The sequence below is a fragment of the Mirounga angustirostris genome, unplaced genomic scaffold (assembly GCF_029215605.1).
Source record: "Mirounga angustirostris isolate CCGP_5_RB_7025 unplaced genomic scaffold, mMirAng1.0.hap1 SCAF_6, whole genome shotgun sequence".
NCBI lineage: Eukaryota > Metazoa > Chordata > Mammalia > Carnivora > Phocidae > Mirounga > Mirounga angustirostris.
In genome coordinates, this window is record NW_026991714.1 from 82,293,560 (window position 1) to 82,315,592 (window position 22,033).

Consider the following 22,033-nt stretch of genomic DNA (forward strand, 5'->3'; position numbering starts at 1 on the left):
TAATTGGTTAATTCTTCAAACTGATCTTTACTCAGATTGGAAAGGGACTGGAGAGAAAATAAAGGCCCCAAAGATTTAAGGGAAAGAGTTGATAAAACTAAAGATTTGGTCTTAATCCTTCTTACTTAGACTAATATGGTTCCTGGTCTATCTAAATCAGAATCTTCTGTTTAATATTATATGCTCTTGGAAAGGCAGCATAGCATAGTGCCTTTGGAAGATGGACCTGAGGGTGTGAGGTCTTCTGAAATGTGGATGAGTTCAGGATGAAACCTGAACTCCTCTTTATAAAAATGGCCTCCTTTACTCAGTTAACTTATGTTATCTGGAAATATTTTCAAATGCGAATTTTGGAATTACTGTATTCCTTCTTGTATGATGACTGAGCATTTTCAAACCAGAAAGGGAAGTGTTAGGAGCATAGAATGACTAGTAAAGTGTTAATCAGTATTCTTAGTTTATATGGGAGTGAAAAGATACCTTGAATTTTTTTGGTTTTAGTTACATAATTGATTAACATGTAAAACAGTATAATGTATCTCTCCTTGGATTTTGAAATGCTACTAACAGTAGTGTGATCATTATTTTCTTTGATAACAGTGTTTAGAAGTGTTAAATATTGAAATCTCAGAATGGGTAAACTTTAGCAAGATCTGATTCTTTGTATACAAAGGACATTTTTTTTCCCTTAAAAAATTTTTTTTAATTGAAGTATGTGGACACACAATTTTATATTAGTTTCAGGTGTACAACTTACTGATTTGACAAGTCTGTACATTATGGTCTGCTCACCACAAGTGTTGATACTACCTGTCTGACCATATAGTGGTACTGCATGATCATTGACTATATTCCTTATGCTGTACTTTTTATCCCCATAACTTTTTATCCTTGCATAACTGGAAGCCTGGACCTCTCACTCCCCTTGACTCATTTTGCCCCCACCCACTTCCTTCTGGCAACCACCAGTTTGGTGGTATGGGTCTCTCTCTCCTTTTTGTGTTTGTTCATTTGTTGGTTTTTAGATTGCACATATAAGTGAAATCAGATGGTGTTTATCTTAGTGAAATAACACTTACCATAATATCCTCTAGGTCCATCCATGTTGCAAATAGCAAGATCTCATTCTTTATGGCTGAATAATAGTCCATTGTATATGTTTACCACTTCTTTATCCGTTCATCCATTGATGGACACTAATGTTGCTTCCATATCTTGGCTGCAGTAAACCTAGAGGTGCATACATCTTTCTGAATTACTGTTTTTATTTTTTTCTTTCTTTTTTTTTTTTAAGATTGTATTTATTGGAGAGAGAGAGCACTAGAGGGAGAGAGAGCGAGTGAGCAGGCATGACTGGGGGGCAAAGAGAGAGGGAAAAGCACGTGCAGGGAGTGATACAGACTGGGATCATGACCTGAGTTGAAGGCAGACGTTTACCCGACTGAGCCACGCAGGTGCCCCGTATTTTCAATTTTCTTTGGGTAAATAACCAGCAGTGGAATTACTGGATCATACGGTATTCCTGTTTTTTAATTTTTTGAGAAACCTTCTTGCTGTTTTCCACAGTGGCTGCACCAGTTTGCATTCCCACCAACAGTGCATGAGTGTTCCTTTTTCGCCACATCCTCGCCAACACTTGTTATTTCTTGTCTTTATGATTCTGGGCATTCTGACATGTGTGAGGCGATACCTCATTGTGCTTTGATTTGCATTTCCTTGATGATTAATGGTGTTGAGCATCTTCTCATGTGTCTGTTGGGAAAATGTCTATTTAGGTCCTTTGCCCATTTTTAATTGGATTATTAGGTTTTTTTCCTCGTGTTGAGTTGTATGAGTTCTTTGTATATTTTGGATGTTAATCCCTTATTAGATATATCATTTACAGATGTCCTCCAATTCATTAGGTTGCTTTTTCATTTTGTTGGTTTGCTTTGCCATGTACAAGCTTTCTATTTTGGTGTAGTCCCAGTAGTTTATTTTTGCTTTTGTTTCCCTTGCCTGAGGAGACATACCTAGAAAAATGTTGTTAAGGCCAGTGTCCAAGAAGATTACTGCCTGTGTCTTCTAGGAGTTTTATGGTGTCAGGTCTCACGTTTAGGTCTTTAATCCAGTTTGAGTTTATTTTTGTGCATGGTGTAAGGAAGTGGTCCTGTTTCATTCTTTTGCATGTAGCTGTACGGTTTTCCCAACACCATTTATTGAAGAGACTGTCTTTTTCCATTGGATATTCTTGCCTCCTACAAAGGACTTTTAAAAATTAAATTTTTTTTTTCTTTTTCAGAGAATTGTAAGTGCTCAGAGCTTGGCTGAAGATGATGTGGAATGAGAAAATGTCAACATAATCTCAATTAAAAATATTTTTAAAATCTTAAGTCGGAAGATGAGCAGCTCTGGGGGAAAAAGGGCAAATAGGCTTGTTATGGACTGTCCTACACTGAAATCTACCAGAGTTAATTTTTACTTTGTGTAGATCCATTCGTCTGTTTTATTTATTTTTCCCAGTGAAAAGTGTATTTTGATAGAAAGCTTTTCATTTTATAAATACACTATGAGTTACAAAATATGGATTTATTTTATTCCTAAAACGTGCAATTAAAGTGTGTACATATAAAATCACATTACTTAAGTTGAAAATTACTCAGTGCTTAGTTTTGAAAGATAGGCAGAAAAAGTATAGGAGAAAGCTGAAGAATGCACGTTTTTTTAAGCTAGTACATTTGCTCTACATAAAAGAATTGGATGGAAACTATCAAAACTGAGCATTAAAATCTTTTGAGAGATTACTTTTTTCCATTTAATCTCTTAAATATGTGAGATGTGCTGCTGTGTTGTATTAATTCACCCCCTCCCTGTGTATTTGTCTTGAAATGTTTAGTTTAAAATCGGTGGGCTTAATGTGTTCTGGATATTTATCTCTTTGTATTTTAGATGTATGTAGTTGCAAATAGCACCAGGAATTAGATCTATGTACATCCTTAATCTAGCCATGTGAGCTTCACCAATTATTGTCTGCCCTCTTTTCTCACTTAAAAAATGAGGGAATTGGTCTGCTAATTCAGAGAAGTGTCCCTTTCAGCTTTTGGTTCTGTATAGCATCTTCAAATCCACCTTCTGAGGGATATGTTTGTTTGGACAACCAGGCCTTGCATTTTTTATACTCTGAAGTTTGCATGCTTGCCTGACTTAGTATTTCTGAATTGATCCCCTGCCCTCTTTTTTTTTTTTTTTTTTTTTTTTAAAGATCTAACTTGTGTTGATTTTCACTGAAATCATATGGTTCTGTCATTACTCTTGTAAATCTGAAACTTAACCTTTGGGGTAACTGGGATGATAAGCTTGTAAAATGTTTGTTCCCTTTTGCTTTTATCTTCAGTGTATCTCCTTAATCCTCTTTCAGTCTGATTCATTTATCTTGTTATGGTGCGAATAAGGTGTAACCTTGTGGCTGAAGACTTGCAAAGAATGGAGGTGTTCTCAAAATAGTGACATGTTATCTGCAGTCACAGATTGAACATTAGGTCTGAGAATAAAGATCCTTGATACTTACTTGTCATCTGTTGAACTGAGTAACAGTTTCTCCTTGTACACATTGCCTTTATTCTGTCTCAAAATCTAGAGCAATCCCGAAGACTTTTCCTGTCTGCTTACATATTTTACTTAATTTACTTATAAATTTTCCTTAACCTTGATCTTGGGTTTTTGTTGTGGTTGGGATATAGAGGAAAGAGTTTGGAGTATGATTCTAAGTTTTTGCTTCTGGATAGCTGCATAGCCTTTGGCAGGTTACGTTACATCTCTGAACTTACCCCTAGTGTTCTCATCTATAAAATTAGAACATCAGACTATGTAACTCAGACATTTAAGGACTCTTCCTCGTGTACCTTCCAGGTTTGTGATTCTGCACTCTTAAACAGTATTTTTTTTTTTTTTTTTTTTTTTTTTTATGGCACCCTGCCTACTCTTGTCTGGGGATAGGGAGGCAACTAGTGTAAACATGCTGGTTAGTCATTTTTACTCATAGATCCCCAATCCAAAGCAGTGTAGTGACGGTCATTGGTCACACAGCTAGGAAACAGTCTTTTCGTCCTGTACTCTCCCTAGTCAGAGGGGAGTATTCAGACCAGGGGCATTCAGAATATAGAGAGGAAAGCAAGGGGCAGACAGCTTGGCACGGAAGGAATGGACCCCCCAGAGAATCTAAGGACGAGCTGGAGGAGTGAGCAGTCAACTTAGTTTTGGGAGAGGGTATGAATGCTATAGGCCCTTGAGAATTGTAGTATAGTCCAAGCTTTGTATCACTGGGTTTTCTGAAAAGTAATCAGCTTTGATCTAATGCTTGTTGAAAAGGCTGTGCTATCTTCCCAGTGGAGCTGATAATGTGGTCATTTTCTTACTTAAATGACAGCTTTTGTGCTTTATTTTTTAATATTTTATTTATTTATTTGACAGAGAAACACAAGAGAGGGAACACAAGCAGGGGGAGAGGGAGAAGCAGGCTTCCCACCAAGCAGGGAGCCTGATGCAGGGCTCGATCCCGATCCCAGGACTCTGTGATCATGGCCTGAGTCGAAGGCAGACGCTTAATGACTGAGCCACCCAGGCGCCCCAGCTTTTGTGCTTTAAAATTAGGTGCCACTTCTGAAAGGTGGTAGTTTGGTTTAAAAAAAAAAAAAAAAAAAAAAAGCCCAAACAAGGTTTTCCCCCAGGCGTGTAATTGCTCAACAGGGTTACCTATCTAAAAAGTTTTACATGGTGATCGAACCAGGAAGTAGGCATAATGTTGGCCAAATTAAACCCAAGATTTAATTAAGAGTGATGACAGCCTGAATGTGCCCATGTGCTAATGTTGCATGCTTGTATAAAGTCTTTGGAGATGTAAACAGGTATTAGTGCACGTTGGTGTGCTTCCCTGGGAAGGAGCTGTTTGATTTCACAATTTGTACTTAAGGTGAAAGTGCACTTAAAACGGGCTTACCTGGCAGTGTCCGTGCTATCTTGTTAATAACTAGAATTTACATTTACATTGAATTTATGTACATAAAATCTAGTACAGTGGGTATAGTACACAGTTAGCAAATGTTTGAGTCCTCTTACCCCTCCATAAGGTGATTTTTTTTTTTACCATCTTTCTGCTTGCTTTTCTGACCTTGTCGAACCAACTTAATGGACCAGAGTATTAATGAAATATTACACAAAGTTTTGAGAAAATTAGTATACCATGCAGATGTTATACAAAATTTTCTTTCTTGTAACATAAAAAAAAATGCGGTTTTATTGCTTGTGCCTCAGCTTGTTTAAGTAAATATTAAAGGGCTTGGAGAAAATTTTCGTTCGGTGTATATTTGCAGAAGTGAATTCTCAATTTGATTCACAGTGGTGGTACCTGTTTCTCGGTTAATATCCGTTGGAGAATGTTGACAGTTGTGCAGCTTCCCCAGGAGAAAGCACGTTTGCTTTTGACTCGAGAAGATTCACAGCTCCCAGGTGAAGAACCCGTGCTTTCCTGTCAGTAGGCGAGGATTCTGTGTAATAGTGGGTTCCCAACTGGAACAGGTGCCTGGAAGGAGTGTTAACACCGCTGGGCGGTAGACCTGAGCCAGGAGCATATTATTAGTATTTTTTTAAATCAAAATATATTTATTTTAAAGATTTTATTTATTTATTTGACAGAGACACAGTGTGAGCAGGAACACAAGCAGGGGGGTAGTGGGAGAGGGAGAAGCAGGCTTCCTGCTGAGCGGGGACCCCGATGTGGGGCTTGGTCCCAGAACCCTGGGATCATGACCTGAGCTGAAGGCAGATGCTTAACAACTGAGCCACCCAGGCGACCATAATCAAAAAATATTTTTTTAAAGATTTATTTATTTTTGGAGAGAGTGTGAGCAGGGGAGGGGGCAGAGGCAGAGGCAGAGAATCTCAAGCTGACTCCATGCCCAACACGGGGCTCAATCTCACGACTCTGAGATCATGACCTGAGCCCAAATCAAGAGTCGGATGTTTAGCCAACTAAGCCACCCAGGACCCCCAAATTATTTTTACTTTCTTTTAAGTGAACCCTACCCCCCAGTGTGGGGCTCTACCTCAGGACCCCAAGATCAAGAGTCACATACTCCACCAACTGAGCCAGCCAGGTGCCCCATGTTAGTGTTTCTAACAAGTCTCCAGGTTTTGGTGGTGCCACTGGTCTGGGGCCCTGCTGTGAATGTGGCACAGGAACACTCAGTGGTGGTATGGAAAACAAAAACAGGAAATGTTTATTATAGCAGCCATGTTAATGTCATAGGTGATGTACTTCAGCACTCTGTAAAAATGAGATGTGTAGGGGCGCCTGGGTGGCTCAGATGGTTAAGCGTCTGCCTTCAGCTCAGGTCATGATCTCCAGGTCCTGGGATGGAGCCCTGTGGCGGGCTCCCAGGTCAGTGGGGAGCCTGCTTCTCCCTTTCCCTCTGTCCCTCTCTCTGCTTGTGCTCTCTGTCTCTGTCTGTCTCAAATGAATAAATCTTTAAAAAAAAAAAAAAATTGAGGGGCGCCTGGGTGGCTCAGTCGGTTAAGCGACTGCCTTTGGCTCAGGTCATGATCCTGGAGTCCCTGGATCGAGTCCCGCATCGGGCTCCCTGCTCGGCGGGGAGTCTGCTTCTCCCTCTGACCCCCCCCCCCTGCTCTCTCTCTCTCTCATTCTCTCTGTCTCAAATAAATAAAATCTTTAAAAAAAAAAAAAAAAATTGAGATGTGTAATTTAAAAAGCCAGCTAACCGGTGGTAGAATGTGATTATTAAGAACATGTGGTACTCATTCTAATGCTCTGAAGCATAAAGACTATCAGTTATCAGACTTTATGTTCAAGATAGGCCAGTCTATTTAAATGTGTTTTAGGATTTTTTTCTGTAAACAGCCCATCAACTAGACACATCAGTTAAACAGAAAATACATTCCCTACGCATTTTGGTTGTGTTTTAAAATTCTTATTTCATGTTTGTGTCTTGGGGTGAATCAAATAGATTTAGGGTATTTTTTAGATAGAGGGTCTCCAGGACATTTTATATATGTAATTTTTTTCCTTCACGTTTTTTTTTTTTTAAGATTTTTTAAAATTTATTTGACAGTGAGAGAGGTAGGAGCCCGATTCGGGGCTCCATCCCAGTACCCCAGGATCATGACCTGAGCCAAAGGCAGACGCTTAACGACTGAGCCACTCAGGCGCCCCTTTTTCCTTCATTTTCAACGGCTAAATACAACTGTGTTCTAGAAACAGTCCAGGAGGCATTGCAGAGGTGTTAAATGCTTTCTTAATTTCCACTGCTATTGATAGAGGAGTCAAATACTCTGTAGTCATAGGGGTATAGAAGTTATGGGTGGGGGAATGGTGGGAGAAGAAATGGTTTGAGAGAGGCTGTGGTTAAGCTGGAGCTTGATCTGAAAAAGATGGACCTGGTGTTGAGCAGTACCTCCGTGTGGAATGTGCCCGCATGTGATCTGCTCGTTCAGGGAGAACAACCGGATCCCACTGGAACTTCACTGCGATCTTAAATCCATGTGCCCTGCCTTTCCTTTGTTGCCTAAGGAAGTAGATGAGACTGAACCGAGCTGGCCTTTTTAGTTTGTACCTCGGTAGAGTGGGTAAGTTTGAAGTTCTAAAACCAGAACCTATCTCCGTTGACCCAGAGTAGCACGCAAGACGAGTCCCTGGACAGGTGAAACAGCTTCGTTCATGACCTCTGGACAGTGTTCACATTGTGCATATACTTGCTCACCCTACTCAGCACTTGAAGAGGACAACTTTGTGGTCTTAGAGACTGTTTCATAAACCAGTTACATCAATTACCATTTTTATAGAGCCCTATGCTAGTTTTCAAAAGCTTCCTCTGTAGTCAGGACTGCGGTAGCAAGTATAGAAACCCAACTTGGGTTAGCATTAGTGGCATTGTTAGCTCCTCAGGAAGGATAGATCTAGCCTCTCAGGTTAGAACGAGCACCCCAAACCAGGACGGCTCCCTCTACTTCTGCACCTCATTGTGCTTTTTGATGTTCACTAACACACATAAAGGAGGACGGAAACACTTCTGGGCTCTAGAATGGATTCAGTCGCTCCTTACAGTCTGCAGGAGTCGTTCCCCTTTCACAGCTTAAGAAACCTGCCTAGTGTTGCATGGGAAATGGAAGATTCAGGATTTCCCCCCCATCTTTATTGAAGTATGATTTATAAATTAAAATTCTGTGTATTTAAGATACCTCGGTGTATGTGGACGTGAAATGAGTGCCACCATCGGGCTAATTAACATCTATCACCTCACATAATAATTCAGGCATGTGATGTAAGAATACTGAAGATCTACTCTGCAGATTTCAAGTATGCAATTCTGTGGTCCCCATGCTATACATGAGATGTCCAGAACTCATAACTCAAAGTTTGTACCCTTAGTTCAACATCTCCCCAGTTCCCCTGCCCCCTCATCCCTGGCAACCACCATTCTGCTCTTTCCATGAGTGATTTGTTTAGATTCCACCTCTAAGCGAGATCATGCAGTATTTGTCTTTTCGTTTCTGGCTTATTTGACTTAGCATAATATCCTCCAGGTCGAACCATGGCCGAAATGGCAGAATTTCCTTTTTTAAGGCTGAATATCCTGTGTGTGTACACACACACACCCTGTTACGTTTTATGTATCTATGCACTGACAGACATTTAGGTTATTCTCTACACACACACACACACACACACACACACCCTGTTACATTTTATGTATCTGTTTATGCACTGACATTTAGCTTATTCTGTCTTGCCTCTTGTGAACTTGAGAGTGCTCTTTGAGATCGTGATTTCATTTCTGTCTGATATATACCCAGAAGTGGGATTACTGGATCATCTGGTAGTTCTGTTTTTTCAAGTTTTTGAGACCTCTCCATACCGTTTTCCAGAGTGACTACACCACTTTACAGTGGGCTCCCTTTTCTCCACGTCCTTGCCAACACTTCCCTTTTGACTTTGGTACTAGCCGATCTGTCAGGTGTGAGGCGATACTGTGCTTTTGTGTTAAGTGCTGCCGAAGTGAGCATGATTCCCATTTCCCAGATGGTTAGTGATGTTGAGCACTTACTGGCCATTTGTATGTCTTTGGAAGAAAATGTCTTTCAGGTCCTTTGCCCATTTTAAGATTAGATTATTTTTTTTGCTGTTGAGTTGTAGGCGTTCCTCATATTTTTTGGATATTAACCCCTTATCAGATAGGTAGTTTGCAAGTATTTTCTTTCATTCCATTGGTTGTCTTTTCACTTTGTTGATGGTTTCTTTTGCTGTGCAGAAATTTTTTAGTTTGATGTGGTCCCATCTGTTTGTTTTCACTGTAAACATGAAAATATACCTTGGCTTTCAAAATTCTGAATTTCACTTTTACAGTATTTCTTACAACATTCTGATACCAGAATTCTTTTTCAAGTCTCAAACATTTTTGTAAATTTCTTTTTACTTTTTTTTATTGAAGCATAATTGACATACAAAGTAGTATTAGTTTCAGGTGTATAACATAGTGAATTCAACAATTCTACACATCGTGCAATGCTCACCATAATAAGTGTAGTTACCATACATTATTACAGTATTGACCATGTTCCCTCTGCTATACTTTTTATCCTTGTGACTTATTTTATTTTATTTTATTAAAGATTTTATTTATTTATTTGCTAGAGAGAGAGAGCATAGGTGAGAGAGAGTGAGCGAGAGTACAAGCAGGGGGAGCTGCAGGCAGAGGGAGAAGCAGGCTCCCTGCTGAGCAAGGAGCCCAATGCGGGACTCAATCCCAGGACCCTGGGATCATGACCTGAGCTGAAAGCAGCTGCTTAACCGACTGAGCCACCCAGGCGTCCCCATGTGACTTATTTTATAATTGGAAGTTTGTACCTCTTAATCCCCTTCACCAGTTTCACCCATCCCCCACCTGGCTCTCCTCTGGCCACCACCAGTTTGTTCTCTGTATTTGAGTCTGTTTCTGTTTTTCATTTGTTCATTTGGTTTTTTAGATTCCATATATAAGTGAAATCATGGTATTTGTCTTTCTCTGTCTTGACTTATTTCACTTAGTGTGATACCTTCTAGGTCCATCTTTGTTGTCACGAATGGCAAGATCTCATTCCTTTTTTTTTTAAAGATTTTATTTATTTATTTGACAGAGACACAGCGAGAGAGGGAACACAAGCAGGGGGAGTGGGAGAGGGAGAGGCAGGCTTCCCGCCGAGCAGAGAGCCCGACGCGGGGCTCGATCCCAGGACTCTGGGATCATGACCTGAGCCGAAGACAGGCGCTTAACGACTGAGCCACCCAGGCGCCCCAAGATCTCATTCTTTTTATGGCTAAGTAATATTCTGTTGTGTATATATACCACTTCTTTATTCATCTATCGATGTACACTTACTTTGCCTCTGTATCTTGGCAAATATCTTGGTAAATACTGCTTCAGTGAACCCAGAGAGATGCATACATCTTCCTGAATTTTTTTTTTTTTTTTTAAGATTTTATTTATTTGACAGAAAGACAGTGAGAGAGGGAACACAAGCAGGGGGAGTGGGAGAGGGAGAAGCAGGCTTCCCACGGAGCAGGGAGCCCGATGCGGGGCTTGATCCCAGGACTCTGGGATCATGACCTGAGCCGAAGGCAGACGCTTAACGACTGAGCCACCCAGGCGCCCACATCTTCCTGAATTAATAATTTCATTTTCTTTGGGTAAATACTCAACAGTGAAATTACTGGGTCTGATGGTAGTTCTATTTTTAAGTTTTTGAGGAGCCTCCCTACTGTCTCCCACAGCGGCTGCACCAATTTACATTCCTACTAACAGTGCGCAAGTGTTCCCTTTTCCCCACATCCTTGCCAACACTTGTTACTTCTTGTCTTAGTGATTCTAGACATTCTGACAGGTGTGAGGTGATCTCATTGTGGTTTTCATATCATTTCCCAGATGATGAGTGATGTTGAGCATTTTTCCATGTGTCTGATGGGAAAATGTCTTATTTGAAAAAATTTCTTCTGTTCAGGTCCTCTGCCCATTTTTAATCAGATTATAAGTTTTGGAGGTATTGGGTTGTATAAGTCCTTTATATATTTTGGATATTAACCCCTTATCAGATATTTTATATGCACATATCTTCCACTGAATAGGTTGAAATTTTGTTGATGTTTCCTTCACATAAGCTTTTTAGTTTGATGTGGTCCCACTTGTTTGTTTTTCCTTTTTGTTACCTGCCTTTTGGTGTCAAATTCAAAAAATCGTCACTAAGACTAATGTCAAGGACCTTTTCCTCTATGTTTTCTTCTAGGAGTCTTACGGTTTCAGGTCTTATGTTTAAGTCTTTAATCCATTTTGAGTTGTGTTTTGTATAGTACATGAGTTCAATTTCATCCTTTTACATGCGGATATCCAGTTGACCCAACACATTTTTTGGAAGACTATCTTTCCTCATTGTGTGATCTTGGCACCTTTGTTGAAGATTAGTTGACTGTAGGATTTAGGGTTTGAATTAAGGGTAACTTCACTGTACTTGGTTATCTATTTGAGAGAGAGGGTAAAGGAATTCGGGTGACTTTTTTTTTTTAAAGAATGTAGGTACTTTTTCACTAAACATGACAGACATAATGAGCAAACAAAACAAAATGGCCATTATATAATTCAAGTTGTACATAGAATGGATGCTTATTTCTTTTCTTTTTGTTTTAAAGATTTTATTTATTTGCTTAGAGAGAGCATAGGTGAGAGAGAATGAGCGAGAGTACAGGCGGGGAGCTGCAGGCAGAGGGAGAAACAGGCTCCCTGCTGAGCAAGGAGCCCGATGTGGGACTCGATCCCAGGACCCTGGGACCATGACCTGAGCTGAAGGCAGCTGCTTAACCGACAGCCATCCAGGCATCCCTGGATGCTTATTTCTTGAGAGAATACAGAGCCTGAGGAGTTGAAAGCACAAAACATTACTGAAATGATGTCTTACCTCTTTTAAAAGTGAGAGTTTTTTTTTGTTTTCTGCTTTATAACTTTGCATTGTTTAACATCATAATCTCTTTGCCCCTCCCAAGTTACTCAAATATAGTTTATGCTTCAGGATGTCATGCCATGACTTCCTAAGCTGCTGTCAAAGACTGGACCAGGTAACAGGGCCAGAGTATTGGAAGGGCTAGATTGGAGAGCACATTGACTTGGAGGAATGAACCTGGGCTAGAGTGGTCTAGCGGCTGGGAGCTGGGGCTCCAGGCAGGGAGTAGGACCTCTGCTAGAACTTGCTCTTCTCCTCAGTTCTGTTTCATATAGAATTGCTCCCTAATTTCTCCGTTCTTCCTGGGTGATTTCATGTTCTCTGGCTTTAATGGCACCTGTCCCTGATGTTGTCCCATCCCGTGTCTCCCCCCCGCTCCCTGCCCCCGCCAAGCCCAGGTAGATATGGGTTCCTGCTTGCTTAGTGCTACATGGATGTCTACAGGCACCCTAAATAACGTGTACAGAATTAAATTTATTCCCTTAAACATGCTCCTTCTGAGCTGTCCTCCACTTGGCTGTTACCTACTCACCACATTCCATCAATGACCAAACCTTGCCCCTCCTATTCTTAGTAGGTATCTGATCCATTCCACTTCTCTCTGGCCTCACTGCCAGTCTCTTAGGATATTTGTCTCCAGTTATTGTGTAGCCTCATGTCCTCTGATCTGCTTTGCTGCCCGAGGAATTGCTCTGAGACATGTCCCTCCCTTGTGTGGCATCCACGGCCCCTATAATCAGATTTGACTAATTCTCCAACTTCATTCCTCAGATGTTCTCCTCCCTCTTCAAACACACAGAAGCACACAGGCTTTGATCATATGGAACAAACTTCGGTATGAAAGGCGCTTTCCTCTAGCTGTCATTTTGTTATCTCACATCATGTGCCCTATGCTGTGGGCCAGGCACTATGCTTATTGCCGAAGATCTCTGGATAGAAAAAATAGGCCATTTCCTGATTTTAACTTCAGGTTGAAAGATAATTAGTGAAGTCTTACCAGTTGTAGCGGTAGGTGCCCCCCTGTTGGGAGATCCTGTAGAACCCTGGGATATCCTTACCAAGATCTACTGTAATTTTTTTAGTAATGTATCCCTTTTTCCTACTAGACGACTCCCAAATACATATGTCTTATTGATGATTGGGTTTCCCAGGATAAAGCATAGTGAAATAAATACTTAATGAATGGAAATCCAGACGGGCAGAAGTTGGCCAGGAATCTTTAACAGTGAAATGAATATAAAAGATTTTTTGACATGACACATGAGGGATAAGTGGAAGGGAAAAAAGCATATTGTTGTGAGGCGTAATAACATCTCTTTTAAAAGCTACTGATTACTGATGTAGGAAAAGACATTAGGGTTTAAAGCTGATGGCTAAGAATTCTTGAGACGTTTTTGGTGCAAAAAGGTGGTTTTATTAAAGCATGGGGACAGGACCTGTGGTCAGAAGGAGCTGTACTCGGATCATGAGGAGTGGCCCATTATACTTTCAAGTTGGGAGGGGGTTAGGGTTAGTGTAAGTCTCCAAGGAATTTGGAAGCAAGGTTTCTAGGACCTTGAGTGGGGCTAGCTATTGTTTGGGAAAAGGTCATTTAATACTGTCTAATAAAAACCTGAGTCATGAGACCCTTCAGATGTATATTGGAGGGTCATATGCTTGGGGGATGATTGCCAACATGTATCTTGGGGGGTAGAGATAAAGGAAGTTTCCAAAAGAATTTTTGTATGTTAAAGTAGACTTACAGGATCCTGGGGGTCGGGCTAAGATTGCCTTTTGCCCTTAGCAAAGTATGAACATGGAGGCAGTTGAGTCCCTAGAGGAATGTCATTCCCTAGAGGGAATGACATTCCCTAGAGGAATGTCACTTTGCCTGTTTCAAGGACTTATCAATGGGTTGTAGATAGTAAGGAAATGTAATAATTTTTCTTCTTCCTTTGTTTCCCATATCAATTATGTCACTTTATTATTAGAAATATACAGAATTTGAAATTAGAAGAACACATATCTAGTCTTCCTCATAGATCTCGACAGACTTGTAGCTGAACAAAATGTCAAACATTTTTATTTTTATTTTATTTATTTTTTTAAAGATTTCATATATTTATTTGACAGAGAGAGACACAGCGAGGATGGGAACACAAGCAGGGGGAGGGGGAGAGGGAGAAGCAGGCTTCCTGCGGAGCAAGGAGCCAGATGCGGGGCTCAATCCCAGGACCCTAAGGCAGATGCTTAAGGACTGAGCCACCCAGGCGCCCCTGTCAAACATTTTTTAAAAAAGTGAACCTGCCAGCCATTGAAGTTACATTTATGAGGATTCTAAACTATTTATCCTTTTCTTGAAAGCTTGTCAAATACGGGGCTGAATCGTGTAGTCCTCATTCAAGGCTGTCCTGCGGATTAGTGTATATGGTCTTTCCCGGTCCCTTTGAAGGGACTGGCTTATTTTGTTTTGTTTTGTTCTTTCCCCTTGGGCAAGGGGAACTTAAAACAGTAGTCCAGACTCGCACCTCATCCAGGACTTGGAAGACTTGAAATTTAATCTGTTTTCACAGGGGACTCATTTTAGAATTCAACTTTATATTCAGAAAAAGATGGTAACTAAAATACTCATGCTCTCACTACGTGTCTGATGACAGAAGACAAGACTTCCCAAGTTTTCTTGTACTTCCCAGGTATTCGACATTGAGCAAGCTCAATAATAATATTACTAATTTTAATAATGTAAAGGTAAATATCTCAGTAATAATGTGGTTTGAATTCTGGCTCTGTCGCATACTGGCTCTCTGGCTTTGGGTAATTAAATTACTTCCAAGACCTCATTACTTAGAAATACCTTGTGAGCTTTTTTTGGTCTTCATCAGTAAAACGGAGAAACAGTGAAATGATGTATCGTAATCATTTGCTTATTTGTTTTCTTCCCTGCTAGACCATGAGTTCCTTGACACAGGAGCTAGATCTTCCTTTTCTCTGGATCCTGAGTATCTACTTGGCATGTCAGTAGGCAGGTAGTAAATATTTATTGAGCTGAAATCAAGGAGGATGGACAGTCTTGTTAATTTGTTCTGAATTAAAATATTCTAGTACTTGACAAAAAATTAGAAATGATTTTCCTTTCTGGGCTAGGCCTTAACACAGATTCTTTTAATTAGAAAGGAACAGAACTTTCTGGAGGGTGAAAAGTCAGCCAAAAGGTTTTTACTTCTTTGATTTTTTTTAAGATTTTATTTATTTATTTTTGTGAGAGCATGTGCACACACAAACAGGAGGAGGGGGGAGGCGGGGGAAGGGGCAGAGGGAGAAGCATATTCCCCACTTTGATTTTTATGAAAGACAATACCATGCAGCATTCAGATACTTCTGTTAATGCTTTCAGCTCTCTGCTAAACTTGAGAGTTCTTCCTAGATGCTTCTGGATCCAGAGTCCTTGATTTTGAGAGGAGACACAGGCATGCCAGACTTCTGTGGAGTGGAGGAGGTGGAAAGGGAGAGGTCTTCTGACTCTTAATTTCCATGTGGAGAAATTGTCAGTCCACAGGCTTTTTATTTTATTTGGGTCTGTGAAGGGGGGTATATTTCTGTTGATTCTCTAATAGAAACAAAATGGTCAGTCAGCACTCTTTCTAAATAAGGAGGGAGCTTGCACAATTGAGATATTCTTCCTTTTGCCAGGTGTAACTACCCTTCTGCAAAAGGGCATACAGATCTTGCTGTACTTGCTTAAGAAAAATAGTATTAATTCCACTTGTTTTTCTAAGAAAATTTTCCATTTTCCTTCCATGTGAAGCCTCTAGGTGATGTGCATGGGGAAGTGCCGGGAGCCAGTGGTCTAGAAAGAACTCTTGAGACATTTTTGGTGCAAAACGGTGTTTTTATTCAAGCGTGCGGGGACAGGGCCTGTGGGCAGGAAGAGCTACAGCGGGGTCATGAGGAGTAACTGATAATATACTTTCAAGTTAGGGCGGGGGTGGGGGGTGGGGGTGGGGTGGAGATAAAGGAAGTTTCCAAAAGGATTTTCCTGTGTTAAGACTTACAGGATCCTGGAGGTCTGGCTATTCTCAAGCTAAGGTTGCTTTTTGCCTGTAGTAATGCATTAACATTAACTCCATTTTGAACTCCTCGAGGATTGTCCTACTCTGCCTCTCCCAAGTATTTGTCAATGGGCTGCAAGTTGTAAGGAAATTTAATTTTATCTACATTTCTTTTGCCTTTGTTCTCTTCATCAGGGGCAAGTGGGGAGGTTAAAACACAAACTCATCTCAACACCTGGGAAGGTCACTCAGCTCCAAAGACTCCTTATCTGGGAGGTACTTGTAGGCCTCCAGCCACCTAGATAGCACATCTTCCTTCAGGATATGTGGAGTGTCCTCTTATCTCTGCATCTCACATTCATCTTACCTCGTGAGAGAGGTTCTGGAAAGTCCCTGTGTTGGGCAGAGTCACCTCAGAGGCCATTGACTTCTTGTGTCACCTTATCCCTGGTGACCTTGAGCTTGGTCAAGTCCGAGCTGCTTGGGTTTGCAGGGTTGGTTTTCAGTCAGCTTGTCTGGGCGAGCCAGTCCTTGATTACCGAAAGATGTGCCTAAAGCTATTCTTCAAGGGAGGCCGGCTCCTAAGGGGAAGCTTAAAACTCAGGGATTTCTTTTCGGGGCTGACCACATTCCTCAACCCTGATCCTTTAAGAGATATTTAGAATATTCTGGATTCCTAAGATTGTGCTTCAGAGAAATAAGAGCTGAAAGTTAATGATTAGAGTTCTAGCCTAATCTTACAGGTCCTCTGACCCTGTTTTAAGAGTCATTCGAATCATTCGTAATCGTGTTCCCTTATGCTCTCTTTAGTTACTAAGTGTTCTAACGTAAAAATATATAAACCTGCATTTGTGTAATGTTTTGACAGTTCTAGGTGTTTTATCATTGAATCTCTATGCTGTGAGGAAGGTAGTATATTAACAGAGGACACGGGGGCCTGGAACTGTGAAGTGACGTGTTCAGTGTGGTGTCTCTCCTGATCGGATGGGGGCCCCCAAAATGTCGGGTGACCCAATGGGGTGGAAGTGATGGTGAAAGAATTCACCTGAGGCAGAACAAAGAAGTTTATTGACTACACCGCCAGGGAGCAGTGGGAAGGACAGCAGAGGAGAGACTTTATCTGCCTGGAGGCAATGGATGGGGTTTGAACTTAAAGGGGGTTAGGTATGGGAGCTTTTGGAATTTTCCTTTTTAGGTACCTGTGCCTCCTTGTGAGTAGCCCTTTGGTTAGTTAGGGCCTCTGGATATTTTGAGGCAGGTTGCCTGATGGGCTTCTCTGTATTCAGCCAGGGGATTATGGTGGGACCTTTGGCCTTAGATTCCATTGCTCAAGCCTGTTGCCTAAAAGCAGCCTCTACTTCAGAATCACAGTTAGTGATTAAAATGAGTTCAGGCTCGTCTTCCTGCTCTGTACCTGAGTCATCTTATCATAGGTCACGCTACATCACAATGCTCTGAGGACAGCAAGTTTGATAAATGTCCTCCTCTTAACAGGATCCATGTTTAGAAATGTTTGGTTGTTTCCTCTGGAAGTAGGTAAGCTCTAGCACGACCGTGCTTTTTGGCTATTTTTGTTCAATGCTGCATCCCCAGTGCCTAGCATGGGTTCTGGCACACACTGGGCACCTCAGTAAAAGCTAACTGAAATTAATTAAAAAGACGTCGATTCCACAAAAAATTTTTTGTGGAGTCTGACAGAAAAGGCTGTTAGTAAAACCTATCAGTCTCCCCCTATCTCAAAAAAGGAAAGAAAGAAATAGGTCCCTCTGTTTACAAAGCGACACAAAATACTTCTCATAGTGAAGGTTATGTCTCCTCAGTTAACACTCTCTTTTAGCACAGCTATCTTCTTTCAAAGCAGAGATACACAAATTGAATTTTCTTTCTCAGAGGGACTTAAGGTATGTGATAAAGATGGTTCCAGAAACCTCTGAGCCAGCCTCCCAAACATCAGCCCTAGAGCAACAGTATGCCTGGAAGACACCCATCCTAAATAATACTTCGACCTGCTTAAAATAGTTAACGAGTTAGAAATTTTAGTTCATTCCATGCTGAAAAGCACTTGACAGATATCCTACAGTTAAAGGAATAGGCTCTCATTGGGTCCAGAAAAAACACCTCCCCTAACAAGTTTTCCAAGAGTTCTGGGTTGGGCTGATTATAGATGGTATTCTTCATTTGTGGGGCCACCGCACCTGACTTGCGGTCCTGGCCGCACACGCGAGTGTTTCAAGGATGAATTTGTCAGCCACAGACTTCTATTTCAAGCATCTGCAAGCTGTTGTGGTGTGTCACCAGGAAGCAAACGAAGTAACAGGTGAGCCGTGTGTGTGTGTGTGTGTGTGTGTATTCCGCATCCGAAAATGATTTAAAGCTACCAGCTGGGCCACGTGGAAATCCAGTCTCCGCTGCATAGGGCTTGGGGCAGCGAAGTTACTGGACACTGGGCCAGGCTTTTTGAGAGGCAAGTATCAGCAAAGTATGTGTCAGGTAATATTTTTTATGAAAACATATTCCTCCCTTCTCCCAGCATCCCATCAAGTTTTGCTCTGCCATTGGTTGCTGGCTGCGGTGTAGGTAGCCAGGTAGCCGAAGATGCGGGTGTGCTTTAAGTAAGGAGGAGGACGGAGAAGACAGCGGGCATCCGACTGTCCGCCTTCTCTGGGTCCAATCTCGGGCGGGGCGGGGGGCGGGGAGCCGGCCGGGCACGCGGGTGGTGAGTTGCCGCGGTCTGGGCGGGAGTCCTGGGGAGCATGCGCAGTAGCCCGAAGCCGGAGCCAAGGAGAGCTCTGGCGCCATCTAGTGACGGCGTCCCCGCCGGCGGCCGGGAAGGAACTGTCCCCCTACGCCCCGCTCCTGGGTGCGATTCGGAGGAACCGAGATTCTGTACAAAGCATGGAGAGGGCCAGTGGCAAAGTAAAAACACTTGAACGTTTACATTTTTAGAGGGAAATAAAATTCAGTCTGGAAAATACACCAGGATAACATTTTGTCAAGTTTGGTCTCTGGGCCCCATAAATTGAAATTTTATATTGGAACATGCCACATGAGAGAATGTAATACAGAAAAAAAGTTGGAAGGACTGCTGACTTGTCAAAGAAGAGGCTTCATTCCAGTTTTATCTTCAGAGTGCTTCAGAGCAACCTATGATTTATGTAAAAGGGGAAGAATAAAATGTGGTGGAGGGTTTCTTTAACTCCTTAACTTCCGGTTCTGTGCAAAAATAGAGGGGCGCCTATGGTGGAACAGTTTTTGGAATCAGAAACTTGGAGCCTGGGTCCCAGATTTGCAACTTCCAAGGAACTTAACTTCTTTGAGATGCGGTTGATTCATTTCCAAAGAGGATGGTAGTATCTCCTCACAAGGAGAATTAATCTCCAACCACACCTAGTGTTACTGTATCTGTGCCCAGCACCATTGCCTGGTCCCCCACCAGTCCTGTGGGTGCTCCTCTCCGCCACAGGCTCCCCGGGCCCCATCAGCTTTGGACCACTCGTTGACCTTGCTCCAGCCGTTCTTCCTGTCTCCTGCATCATTTCCCCCTCTCTACTAGATATTTCCATTAGTACAGACATGATCTAATTTATCCCATTTTAACCAAACCTCTTGACCCTTTGTCCCCTGCAGCTAGCACCCCATTTCTCCTCACTTTTGTATTATAGCAAAATGTCTCCAAAGGGCTGTCCATACCTGCTGTCTCCACTTCTCCCATTTTCTCATGACCCACCCTATCAGACTTTTGTCCTGGCCCCTTCATACAGGCTACTTTTGCCAGGGAAACCAGTGACCACCTTGGTGCTGAATTGTGGGGTCAGTTCTCAGTTGTTTTTGTTTTTAGATTTTTATTTTATTTTAGAGTGAGTGTGCAAGCGGGGATGGGGAGAGGGACAAGCAGACCTCGTGTTGAGCATGGCGACCGATGGGGGGCTCAGTCCCAGGACCCGAAGATCATGACCTCAGCTGAAATCAAGAGTTGGACGCTTAACCAACTGAGCCACCCAGGCACCCCCAGTTCTCAGTCTTTATCTGCGATGGCCTATCAGCAGTATTGGACAGTCACTCCCTTCTGGGAACCTTTTGTGCTCTTGGCTTCAGGACACTACACTCGAGTCTTCTACCACACTGGCTGCCATTTCCCACTTTCCAGGGCTCAGTCCTTGGATGTCTTTGCCAGTTATGCTCACTCCTTAATAATATCCAGTCTCAGGGCTGAAGATAATCTGTATATGCTGGTGACTCCAGAGTAGCATCTCCAGCCTTGGCATCACCCCTGAACTCCATACTCAGCTAGCTTCCTGTGTGACCATCTCAGACTTAGCGTGTCCAAATTGAACCTTTTTTTTTTTTAAAGATTGTATTTATTTATTTGTCAGAGAGAGCACACAAGCAGGGGGAGTGGCAGGCAGAGGGAGAAGCAGGCTTCCCGTTGAGCAGGGAGCCCAATGCGGGACTCCATCCCAGGACCCTGGGACATGACCTGAGCCGAAGGCAAACATTTCACCGACTGAGCCACCCCGGCGCCCACCCCCCAATCGAACTTTTGATCTTCCCATCCAGACCTGCTGTCTCTGGGGTCATCTCCATCCTAGTTAATGAATGGTTCCTTCAGGCTTCGGAATGCTCGGGCTAAAAATGTCCCATCATTCTTGATCCCCCCCTTTTTTTTTCCTCTCACACCTCACATCCAGTCTGTCTGGAAACCCTGTTGGCTCTGCCTTCATGATATATTCAGAATCCAGTCATTTCTCACCACCTCCCCTCTCACTCTTGTCCTGCCCCCACTTTATCTATTTAATGCCCATCTCCTCCACAAAAATGTCAGCTCCGAGAGGGCTGGGTTCCTGCGCACCCCCAGTTTTGTGTGTTGCTATATCCATGGGCTTCAAACCATGGCCTAGTTGGTGCTCAATAAATATTGGCCAGTGGATGAATGAATGAATGAATGAAGCAATTGGTGACTAGCAGGTATTTAATACATGGTAGCAATTGTTTTACATTGTCCTTCTTAGATACCTAATTTCAATAGGAAATTAAAAGAGAAAATGGCACCGTGAAGGAGCAATCAGATATATCCATTTATAGTATGTCTATAGTTTGCTTTAAAACACTTCAGCAGGGCGCCTGGGTGGCTCAGTTGGTTAAGCGACTGCCTTCGGCTCAGGTCATGATCCTGGAGTCCCTGGATCGAGTCCCGCATCGGGCTCCCTGCTCAGCAGGGAGTCTGCTTCTCCCTCTGACCCTCCCCCCTCTCATGTGCTCTCTCTCTCTCATTCTCTCTGTCTCAAATAAATAAATAAAATCTAAAAAAAAATAAAAAATAAAACACTTCAGCAAGGGGCTCCTGGCCGGCTCAGTCTAGATCTCAGGGTCGTGAGTTCAAGCCCCACATTGGGTGTGGAGCCTACTTAAAAATAAAATAAAAATAAAATAACACACTTAAGCAAGAAAAGAAATACATGAAGCCAAGCCGGCAAAAGGTAAACACGTGTGAAATCGAACCAGTGCGCACGTTTGTTATACTGTACTCTTTCTACTCTTTCTGTATGTTTGAAAACTTTAATAACAGAAAAACAGAAAACATGCTATGCAGCTTTTGTGGGAAACTCGCAGCAGTAGCGTTTTTGCAGTGCGGTTGGTTCAAAGCGACCTGCCCGGCCAGGGCTGCCCGAGGAGCCCAGCCGGAGGACCGGGCGTCCCGCCCCGCTCCCGGGCACTCAGAGAACCGCCCAGATGCTGGGGCGGGGGCAGGGGGCGCGGTGCTGCCTCCGAGTGGCTTCTGAAAGGGGACGAGTCGACCTGAATACCCACCGCTCCTCTGAGACACGCAGCTCTCAAGCAGCTCAGCTCTTGTAGCCGAAAGGCTTTCGGTGCTGGGCCACATTTACGGCTTTTGAACTTGGGGGGTGAAGAAAGTGGTTAAATCTCAAAGGCCTGCTAGAACTACCCTCCGAAGCTAACCCAAAATGAAACGGTGACTCTCCCTCTCTGTG

At 42.5% G+C, this 22,033-nt stretch overlaps 1 protein-coding gene across 2 annotated transcripts in view; it reads left to right on the forward strand.

Annotated features, from left to right (window-relative positions):
* The window catches only part of TOMM20 (translocase of outer mitochondrial membrane 20), a 126,349-nt gene that overhangs the window by 13,160 nt on the left and 91,156 nt on the right, over positions 1-22,033 (forward strand). Inside the window, exon 5 of one of the 2 annotated variants that reach the window (XM_045877806.2) lies at positions 2,282-3,553. The exons of the other annotated variant lie outside the window; for it this stretch is intronic. Coding sequence (XP_045733762.1) covers positions 2,282-2,326 — 45 coding nt within the window. The 3' untranslated portion in view covers positions 2,327-3,553. Of the gene's footprint in view, positions 1-2,281; positions 3,554-22,033 lie in introns of those variants that run through there. 2 annotated transcript variants of the gene reach the window in all.